The sequence below is a fragment of the Oncorhynchus gorbuscha genome, linkage group LG15 (assembly GCF_021184085.1).
Source record: "Oncorhynchus gorbuscha isolate QuinsamMale2020 ecotype Even-year linkage group LG15, OgorEven_v1.0, whole genome shotgun sequence".
NCBI lineage: Eukaryota > Metazoa > Chordata > Actinopteri > Salmoniformes > Salmonidae > Oncorhynchus > Oncorhynchus gorbuscha.
The window spans coordinates 62,517,203-62,528,458 of record NC_060187.1 but is presented as its reverse complement, the minus strand read 5'-3'; the positions used below and the strand labels follow the sequence as shown (position 1 = coordinate 62,528,458).

Genomic DNA, 11,256 nt, shown 5'->3' with positions numbered 1-11,256 from the left:
TGACCAGCATGGTCCAATAATAATTAGGCAGAACAGTTGAAACTGGAGCAGCAGCACGGCCAGGTGGACTGGGGACAGCAAGGAGTCATCATGTCAGGTAGTCCTGAGGCATGGTCCTAGGGCTCAGGTCCTCCGAGAGAGAGAAAGAAAGAGAGAATTAGAGAGAGCACACTTAAATTCACACAGGACACAGAATAGGACAGGAGAAGTACTCCAGATGTAACAAACTGACCCTAGCCCCCCCAACACATAAACTACTGCAGCATAAATACTGGAGGCTGAGACAAGAGGGGTCAGGAGACACTGTGGCCCCATCAGAGGACACCCCCGGACAGGACCAGGAAGGATATAACCCCACCCACTTTGCCAAAGCACAGCCCCCACACCACTATAGGGATATCTTCAACCACCAACTTACCATCCTGAATATAGCCCACAAAGATCTCCGCCATGGCACAACCCAAGGGGGGGGGGGGGGGGGGCAACCCAGACAGGATGATCACATCAGTGACTCAACCCACTCAGGTGACGAACCCCTCCCAGGGACGGTATGAGAGAGCCCCAGTAAGCCAGTGAAGCAGCCCCTGTAACAGGGTTAGAGGCAGAGAATCCCAGTGGAAAGAGGGGAACCGGCCAGGCAGAGACAGCAAGGGCGGTTCGTTGCTCCAGAGCCTTTCCGTTCACCTTCCCACTCCTGGGCCAGACTACACTCCATCATATGACCCACTGAAGAGACCCACTGATCATCTTTCGTCCATTTAGTTTCAATATAATTAAGATGATCTTAGTGCTAAGATGCTTTTGGGAAACCCAGCCCAGGGTGTTATGCCATGCCTTGTTGAGTTTCCTTTAGTACACTCACGTTGTCATAGCCTACCTTGCTCATTCGACCTGCAGGGTCCATCATTTTCAGATAGCCCGACATCCAACATTGAGTAGTTTGACTAGTTCAATTCTACCTTTGCTGTTTTGAATGTTACAACTGTTTTGTGATAAAGCATACAGATTTGTTTCATCTCGGGCGACTGGGACCATCATACGTGCACGAGCGGCGCGCGCAATATGAGAGCGCGCGTGGAGGCGGTCCGGCTTCTTCAGTTTTCTGTAATCGTTTTTCGGTTGCTACCTTCAGTTAAATAGCAAGGACACGAGTGCGAGCAGACGGCCGTGTGTGTGGATATACTTTTCACCTGGGATTTTAATTCTAAATACAGCATCGACGGTCAGCTGCCAGGTAATATTTTTGCACGCATGTTACTGTCCATGGTATGTGTACAGAAACTAAGTAAATGTCCCGTGAAAGTGGCATTTTCCGATGAGGGGGTGTGGGACGTGCCTCCCTTTGTGCCTGAGCAGCTCAAAGCTTATTGTGGACACTTGAGAAACGTTGGATTCACACATTTCCAAGCTGTTCATTTGGCCCTCGCGTCGACTGGCCTTGACGAGCCCTTGATGCCATGTCGAAGAATCTCTAAAACGTGATGTTCTCTGCATATTTTTCCGAGTTTTAAACGCGCAGGCCTCTTCATTTAAATTCCCCATGGCAGGACATGACACAGCGGGTGTTACTTTTTCCCTGCAGTGTTATTGATGTTTGTTATGCATTGTTTTTTTGACAGCCCTATTTGTGTCGCGGGCACATGCTATTTGTTTATTTTCTTTTCGGTCGACCCGGGGAGGCTTTCAAATTGTGTTGACCAATTGTCAGCTGGCTCCGAAACAACGACAGAAGAAAGTGATACATTGTTGTGTCCTATTTATTGAGGCCCATAGTCAACATGCGCGTCATATTTGATAAATGTAACTATCAATTTTTAGAATTGGTATAATTTCCCCAACGTTGCCAGCTCACACCGGTTTTGCAAGTTGATACATGTCTGGCGAGTGGATACACAAATAGCGTTGATGTCCTTATCATAACACCCCCGGGAAAGATAGTGGTAAAGCACTACTAACCGGTTGCATCTTTCACCGTAACGTTAAATCCTATTCCCCAGGCTTTCGTTCGAAACAATATTAACCGATATCACTGACCGTGACAGATAAAAAAAAATACCTCACATTATTGTCATCAAAGCCTAATGCGATATCTCAGTCATCTGATGCCCTTTTTCGAGGCACAGGCCCTGATTAGTTGAGTTTTATCGACTAGTGTCTCTTTCGGTCTATGTTCAATCAATCGATGTGGTGATATTGAATGAATTGTTTTACATACGACTATATTGTCAGTAGGCCTGTGACACTTGACTCTTCAAGTCAAGACATCTTAAAAGCATTGTTCTTTCATACTCCAAAAATGTGTAGGTGGTTTGTTAACACAGTAATATTGGATCTTCATGAATGAGTTTGAGATCTTAGTAGTTTGTCGAAATATTGATGAACCGCAAATAACTTCACCACCTTGCCTTCAACACATTAACCAGAAAAGTGAAACAGATTTACATAATTACCCTGTTGAGAAAATAATGTCTGCCTGCTAGGACAATCAAGTATTCTGTTGTACTCAACCACACCATGGAGGCAGGTAACTGCTGTTGTGTGGTTAGAGAGATGAGCCAGATACTGGAGGGTTACCAGTTTGTATCTGGGGTCCGGCGGGAAGTGAGCTGGCAACCGGTGTGTTGCTGGTATCAAATCAAATCCTAGATGCCATTGCCTGCTGTTGTGCCCTTGAGCAAAGGCATTTAACCCCCACAACAAAAGCACCCTGGGTGCCCAGTGTGGCAGCCCCCACACCTCTCCTCCCAAAAACCTGTATGTGTGTCTTTCGGAGGGGTTGGGTTAAAAGTGGAAATTACATTTCGGTTGGACCTTGTGTGCAATTGACCGATACAGTCAATTGACCAAAGTGCCTTGCTTAAGGGCACAATGGCATCTTAATCTTAACCTGCAAAACAGCACAATGACTAATAAAATGATAGACTGCGCAACCATGGAACCCTGGCAGTCCCCCCAAAGTAATTTATTTGAAAAGGCCTGGGAAGGCTAACATACCATTACACCACTCATTTATTTAGCATAGAAAACATAATGAAAGATAAAGCTGTGCTGTTTGGTGTCTGTTTCCTAGGGCCAGGATGTCCAGTGAGGTGCAGAGACCGGACGACAGCCCCAGCACCAGTGGGGGGAGCTCGGATATCGAACAAAGAGAATCATCAGTACCCCCAGAACAGGAGCGGGAACAAGCACAGCCCAAAAAGAAGGAGACCAAGATCTCCAGTAAAACAGCTGCCAAACTCTCAACCAGTGCCAAGAGGTAAACCTTGAATCTGGCTCAGTTCAGTGGTATTTAAGTGGGGCAGGTTTGAGCACCTTCCTATCCTCAGGGTGGTGAGTTACACTGAGTGTACAAAACATTAGTGACACCATCCTAATATTGAGTTGCAACCTTTTTGCCCCCAGAACAGCCTCAATTCGACAGGGCATGGACTGTACAAGGTGTGGAAAGCATTCCACAGGGATGCTGGCCCATGTTGACACCAGTGCTTCCCACAGTTGTCAAGCTGGATGTCCTTTGGGTGGTGGACCATTCTTGATACACCTAAGAAACTGTTGTGAAACTGAGTGTGAAAAACCCAGCAACATTGCATTTCTTGATGCACTCATGCCGGTGTGCCTGGCACCTACTACCATACGCCGTTCAAAGGCACTTAAAATATTTTTTCTTGCCCATTCACTGTCTGAATGGTACACAATCCATGTCTCAATTGTCTCAAGGCTTAAAATGATTTCTTTAACCGGTCTCCTCCCCTTCATCTATGTTGATTGAAGTGTATTTAACAAGTGACATCAATAAGGGATCGTAGCTTTCACCTGGATTTACCTGGTCAGTCTGTCATGGACAGCGCAGGTGTTCCTAACGTTTTGTAGGCTCATTGTATATAACGCTAACCGGTCCAATGGACATTAGTATTATAGTCACACTCATGCTATTAATATATCCATTAGATTTAATCCATACAACATATGTAATGAAAGGTTACCCTGTTGCATCTATCGCATCATGACACTGTAATGCCTGTCATTCATCTGACAGGCAGATTACTATGATGACTATGCCCCTGAGTCTTTCCTGGCCGTGTGATGATAAGAGCTGACCAGGAAGCAGTCTGGACTTGCCTTGGTTATAGCATTTTCATAGCGCTTTCCTTAGCAAGGTCAGGTGGCCTGAGCCGTAATGATGATGACCATATTTTCATTCATCACACATATCTGTGTGGTTAGTGTTGTCACAAACAGCATTCCCACTTCCGCCCACCTAGTCTTGCCAGTGGAAACACAGATTGATGCGAGGTGATGATAGAATTATGCAACCAGCCGAGCCAGGGATTGGCTGAGACTACAGCGCTTTTTTATAACTACCCCTGATGTTTGGAACATCTTCCTGATGTGTAGCACACTTTTAAGACAGTCCGCTGTACTCAAACCCAGGGTTTTAGTATTACGACCGCAACACTGGACACCACAGGTCTCTGTTGATTAAATGGGCTGCAGTTTTGTCAGTGATGGTATAATGTGTTTCCATGGTGTTTTCCCCCCATGCCTGGTTCAACGCAGATGGATGTGACACAACATTATGACTGATGGGTTAAATTGCACTGTTGTGTGTGTGAATCATTACATGTCATCCTTTTTATACGAAGATGTTTATATGATGTTATTAACCCTTCCCTCCGCAGGTGACTGCTGCAGGGTTAAATTTGAAAGAGTAATTGAGAGATGTTGACATTTGTACAGGCCTATTGTAATAACACACACACACGCTGATAAACAGAGGTTGCCTCATCATGTTTGTAATGTGCCTGATGCTGCTTCCTCATGGAAAAGTCAGTTTAACAACAGTATGGCACTGTGTGACACCATTAGTTGGGTGATATTTGGGGAGACCTCATCTACGATATGCTAATCTAAATATCGTGATATCTGATATAATAGTTTTGCGCCATTAATTACTAAATCATTTCAGACTGTATAATGTTTGTGCATATTTACAATATAGTGGCATTCTCATTAAATAACCTTAGCATTTTTACAGCCAAACTGATATAACTGCACTTGATACAGCCAAACTGATATAACTGCACAGTTTTCTAGTCTTGCACATCACGATATCGTCTTGCACGTCACAATATATCGTCAATGTCAAATATCACAATTTTCGATTGAATCATATATCGGCCCAACCCTAGACATAATAAGCCTACAATGGATTGCCTTGACATTTGGTAAATTGAGATTTTTATATGTTAACTCATATGACTGCAATTTGTGGTCTGGTCTACCTGTATCATCATGTTCTATGGATTTATTAACAACATGATATTTGTGCATTTCATTATCACATGGAGTCAAATGCATTCTGGGAGCTTTTTCAGTTATGTGATTAGAGATATTCATTGCCGCAAAGATTAAAACAGAGTATCATTGTTTTTCAGGATTCAGAAAGAACTTGCAGAAATTACACTCGACCCACCTCCAAACTGCAGGTAAGGAAAGATTGCTCTCTACCAGCATTTATGTTTATTCACCTTGCTCATGTTGTGGCCTTGGGATTTCAGGATATACTGTATTTCTGTTAAGGGTTGTTGGTTCTAAGAATGAAGGATGGACTTCAGTCTTTCTGGTTTTACATAGGCGGTCAGGTATTACAGTGGTATATCCTTGTTATGATAAAGATGTTAATCATACACGTAAGAATGATTTACTCTAGTACTTTTCACAACATGTCTATAGTTTTGTTCTCTTCTACCTAACACAAGATGTAGGCCTACTTATCTAACCGTATAGGAGACGTACCATTTTAGATCATACGATTTCAGTTTAAAAGAGAACATGTGATTTTAAAAAGTTTTGATTGTCACAAACAGACAATGGTTATTGTGTTCTGCTGCCTGTTCTTAAAGGGAGAGATATGGTGGCCAGCTAGCGAGTGGCAGACCGACCACGTGCATCAGCCGCTGAATAACAAAAGGCATCACTGGGGGATGTTGTGCAGAGGCCTTATTAACTTAAAGAACACAAAGTGACGTTGTCATTGATTATCCTCCCCTGTTTATAACAGCACGGTAATTACCTCAGTCTCAGCATTCAAATGTAAATTACCAGAGAAAATGGAGGCCAGGCACAAGGCAACTGCTGCTTTTTGGCCATTTTAGATTGGTTGTGTTCATTTTATATGCACCTGATAAAATGGCAAAGAGAGATGGCCCTGACTCATCCAGTGCTAAACAGACAGTTGTGTGTGGTGCTGTGAACTTATCACTTTAACTGAGTTTCATGTAACACCCTTGCTGAAATGGTGAATATATATATATATATATATATATATATATATATATATGTGTGTGTGTGTAACCTTTTCATTCTAATTCAAAATGTAGTTACTGAAGGGTAAATGAGATATTGAATATTGGCTCTTTACTCAAGGACTTCAAATAATTTGTTAAAATGGACTCTGAAAAATAAGGTTGTCACGTTGGAAATTATTTTGCTTGAGGCTACACAGGCAGAGTGATTAAAGGCGTCATAATTTTAAAGTAAAATAATCACTAACAGAAATGTACGCAGCCATAAAAATAACTAGTTGTCTGGAAAACAATTAGGTGTTTTAAAGATTATCCTCTCTGTGTATCCCGGGGCTGCATATTCATGCTAATCCCAAAACAACTAGGGCTGGGACGATACCAGTATAGCAATATGTTTTTCTGTACACAAAAATGAAAAAAACGAAGCAGACCAGACTCTTTGGTCCTTTTTAAAAAACCTGCTGTATGTAAAATATGATGTGCTATAGCTTGAAAGTAAATACATGTGACTAAATGACAACATCATGTTTGTTTTCAACATCAGGGCTGTTTTCCTAAAGAAGTTAAATCCCATTTGTGTTTTCTTTCCATGTCACGATACTAATGAGTATCGCGATACTGGTATCGTCCCAGCCCCAATAACAACTAAAATAAAATGGCTTTTATAACACATCCTAATTAAAATGTTCTTCCACTGTTATAATGGTCTGATTAGGGTTATAGAATATGTATAACAGAACATTTCTATAATCCTTAAGAGTCTATTGATGCACCCGTGCGTCAATATAAGTAACAAAATACAAAAATCGGTCACTGTAAGCTAGATATATATATATATATTTTTACATGGGCTGCGTCTCAATCTGCATCTGCCTATGTCGGTCTTCCGTATCTGCGGTAGAGGGTGGCCGAGCTATAGCATTATTTGTCAGACCATGAGGCATCCAGAAAATCGGTCGTCTCACGAAAAGCAGTTTTGTTCTACGAAGGTTTGGTTCTATCGTGGGACTTGTCTGACGCTAACCCATACAAATGAATGGAGGTAGTTTAGTGACAACTAAAATAAGGGGTTAAATATGTGTCAAATTAAAATCAAATCAAATGTATTTATATAGCCCTTCGTACATCAGCTGATATCTCAAAGTGCTGTACAGAAGCCCAGCCTAAAACCCCAAACAGCAAACAATGCAGGTGTAAAAGCACGGTGGCTAGGAAAAACTCCCTAGAAAGGCCAAAACCTAGGAAGAAACCTAGAGAGGAACCGGGCTATGTGGGGTGGCCAGTCCTCTTCTGGCTGTGCCGGGTAGAGATTATAACAGAACATGACCAAGATGTTCAAATGTTCATAAATGACCAGCATGGTCAAATAATAATAAGGCAGAACAGTTGAAACTGGAGCAGCAGCACAGTCAGGTGGACTAGGGACAGCAAGGAGCCATCATGTCAGGTAGTCCTGGGGTACGGTCCTAGGGCTCAGGTCCTCCGAGAGAGAGAAAGAAAGAGAGAATTAGAGAGAGCATATGTGGGGTGGCCAGTCCTCTTCTGGCTGTGCCGGGTGGAGATTATAACAGAACGTGGCCAAGATGTTCAAATGTTCATAAATGACCAGCATGGTTGAATAATAGTAAGGCAGAACAGTTGAAACTGGAGCAGGAGCATGGCCAGGTGGACTGGGGACAGCAAGGAGTCCTCATGTCAGGTAGTCCTGGGACATGGTCCTAGGGCCCAGGACAGTTGAAACTGGAGCAGCAGCATGGCCAGGTGGACTGGGGACAGCAAGGAGTCATCATGTCAGGTAGTCCTGGGGCATGGTCCTAGGGCTCAGGTCCTCCGAGAGAGAGAAAGAAAGAGAGAAGGAGAGAATTAGAGAACGCACACTTAGATTTACACAGGACACCGAATAGGACAGGAGAAGTACTCCAGATAAACAAACTGACCCTAGCCCCCCGACACATAAACTACTGCAGCATAAATACTGGAGGCTGAGACAGGAGGGGTCAGGAGACACTGTGGCCCCATCCGAGGACACCCCCGGACAGGGCCAAACAGGAAGGATATAACCCCACCCACTTTGCCAAAGCACAGCCCCCACACCACTAGAGGGAAATCTTCAACCACCAACTTACCATCCTGAGACAAGGCCGAGTATAGCCCACAAAGATCTCCGACACGGTACAACCCAAGGGGGGGGGGGGGAGGAAACCCAGACAGGCCGACCACAACAGTGAATCAACCCACCCAGGTGACGCACCCCCCCCAGGGACGGCACGAGAGAGCACCAGCAAGCCATATTTATATTTCCTGAGCTTTCTTATATCTCCTAGATATAGGACAGACGCTTGAACCTTATTCTGTAAGATTTGTTTTACTGTCTTTCTTGCCATTTATGAATGTGTTATACAGTGCATTTCTATGGTTTATGGTAGTTAAGGCCAAATTCAATATATTTTAAAATAATTTTTAGAGATATTTTTGGTGCCTAAAAGGTTCCTAAAATTACAAATCAAATAGCTAAATGATCCATGGTATGACCATCTTAAAATTATTCCATATTTAAGCTTAGTAGATCACCCCCACACACCCTTTTTTAAAAGTGAATGTCGATAAGGGCTAAAAAACTATTTGCTTTGCATTAAAAAGAGGCTTGTCAATGTCATCATTTATGCCTTACGCATCACTCACTACCGACCAAGTTAGTCTCAAAGGTTATTCATTTTATTTCACACTGCAAGTGATGTCACTGTCTATTGGCCCCTTCAGAAGACAGTGTGTGTTGTATTGAAAAGATCACCTCGCTCGGCACATTACACACAGAGCCGGGGCCGGCAGATTTATTTCCTCTCGTCGCTCACCCCACTGAGAGGCCTGCAGTCAGACATCCCCTTTGTTTAAGCAGGGGAGAGTCTCCCAGCCTTATCATCCTGTAAAAGAACATCTTTGGAGATGGCCTGCAAATTGAATCATGAGGTGATCGTAGAAGGTTGAAAGTACTGGTTGATGTGTCGTTGGCTACTGTCTAATCACTTTCTAGTACTCTGCTTTATAACAGTCCTAAGCATCCATGATATGACATTGTCTTTCATCAGTACTGTTACTAAATATTTGTTAGAAATTGCATTTGTTCCAAGCGTTTTGGACCCTGTGTTTTTTCAGCATGTGAACACGAGGGCAGTAAAATGTCATTCCCAGCTCCAGTTTATTATCATTATTGTGACAGCTCTCTCACCTTGTCATTGTCACTCATCAAACAAGTTTTAATTTTTTTTAATTACATTTTTAATTTCACCTTTATTTAACCAGGTAGGCTAGTTGAGAACAAATTCTCATTTACAACTGCGACCTGGCCAAGATAAAGCAAAGCAGTGTGACACAGACAACAACAATGAGTTACACATGGAATAACATGGAATAAACAATGAACAAGCCAATAACACAAACAAGTCAATGACACAGTAGGAAAAAAAATAAGTCTATATACAACGTGTCCAAAAAGCATGAGGAGGTAGGCAATAAATAGGCCATAGTAGCGAAGAATGACAATTTAGCAGATTAACACTGGAGTGATAAATTATGTGCAAGTAGAGATACTGGTGTGCAAAAGAGCAGAAAAGTAATTAAAAACAGTATGGGGATGAAAGGTAGATTGGGTGGGCTATTTACAGATAGACTATGTACAGCTGCAGCGATCGGTTAGCTGCTCAGATAGCTGATGTTTAAAGTTGGTGAGGGAAATATAAGTCTCCAGCTTCAGCTGCAATTCGTTCCAGTCACTGGCAGCAGAGAACTGGAAGGAAAGGCGGCCAAATGAGGTGTTTGCTTTGGGGATGATCAGTGAGATATACCTGCTGGAACGTGTGCTACGGGTGGGTGTTGTTATCGTGACCAGTGAACTGAAATAAAGCGGAGCTTTACCTAGCATAGACTTGTAGATGACCTGGAGCCAGTGGGTCTGGCGACGAATATGTAGAGAGGGCCAGCTGACTAGAGCATACAGGTCACAGTGGTGGGTGATAAGGTGATTCGGTAACAAAACTGATAGCACTGTGAAAGACTGAATCCAGTTTGAGTATTGGAAGCTATTTTGTAGATGACATCACTGAAGTCGGATCTGTAGGATAGTCAGTTTTACTAGGGTAAGTTTGGTGGCGTGAGTGAAGGAGGCTTTGTTGCGAAATAGAAAGCTGATTCTATATTTGATTTTGGATTGGAGATGTTTGATATGAGTCTGGAAGGAGAGTTTACAGTCTAGCCAGGCACCTAGGTATTTATAGTTGTCCACATATTCCAGGTCAGAACCGTCCAGGGTGGTGATTTGAAACCAGTTTTAACCAAATAGGCTTTGGGCATTGTGATTTCTCTAACTGTCAGAAGTATTGCTGTAGATATTTCAAGAATTGCAAGCAGCAATGTTTATGTGATGAAACAATGAAAGGGGTCTGGAACAGAATAGCATTTATTCTGACTGAATGTTGCCATTGATGTATAGCCTACTGTAGCACTGGACACTTCTCTCTTGAGGCCAGATGCACACTAATTTGGTTGATTAACACTGTGTCTTCAGCACAAATAGCTTCTGCTGGCTTCTGAATCCAAATGGCATGATGTAATGTCCTTAAAAATGCCCAAACCAAACCATGTCACTTTTTGATAATGTCAGGCAGACAGGCCCAATAGGAATTGTCTGCACTCAGCAGGATTTATAACATGACATTGTTGACCAATAATACCCACACTGATCTCCATCCCCCTTTAAATGATGGGATCATCTCCACTACTGTGACTGAGTGACTGCTGCTTATTAGTGTTGTGTCCCTCTGGGGTTCTGTGGGAGTGACAAACTCAGAGCCATTTTTCACAGGCTTTACCAGGGGACTTAATGTCTACAAGGCCACAGCGGTGAAGTTATCAATATTCATGAGGGGGAGGGGATGTGCGCCACAGTCCCCTCTGT

At 43.0% G+C, this 11,256-nt stretch overlaps 1 protein-coding gene across 1 annotated transcript in view; it reads left to right on the top strand.

The window, feature by feature from the left end:
- The first annotated feature begins 1,083 nt into the window (after positions 1 to 1,083).
- Positions 1,084 to 11,256, top strand: part of LOC123997683 (ubiquitin-conjugating enzyme E2 E2) — a 32,614-nt gene continuing 22,441 nt past the window's right edge. Inside the window, exons 1-3 of the mRNA XM_046302155.1 lie at positions 1,084 to 1,234; positions 3,071 to 3,256; positions 5,436 to 5,486. Of these exons, the coding sequence (XP_046158111.1) occupies positions 3,078 to 3,256; positions 5,436 to 5,486 (230 nt within the window). The 5' untranslated portion in view covers positions 1,084 to 1,234; positions 3,071 to 3,077. The remainder of the gene's footprint in view (positions 1,235 to 3,070; positions 3,257 to 5,435; positions 5,487 to 11,256) is intronic.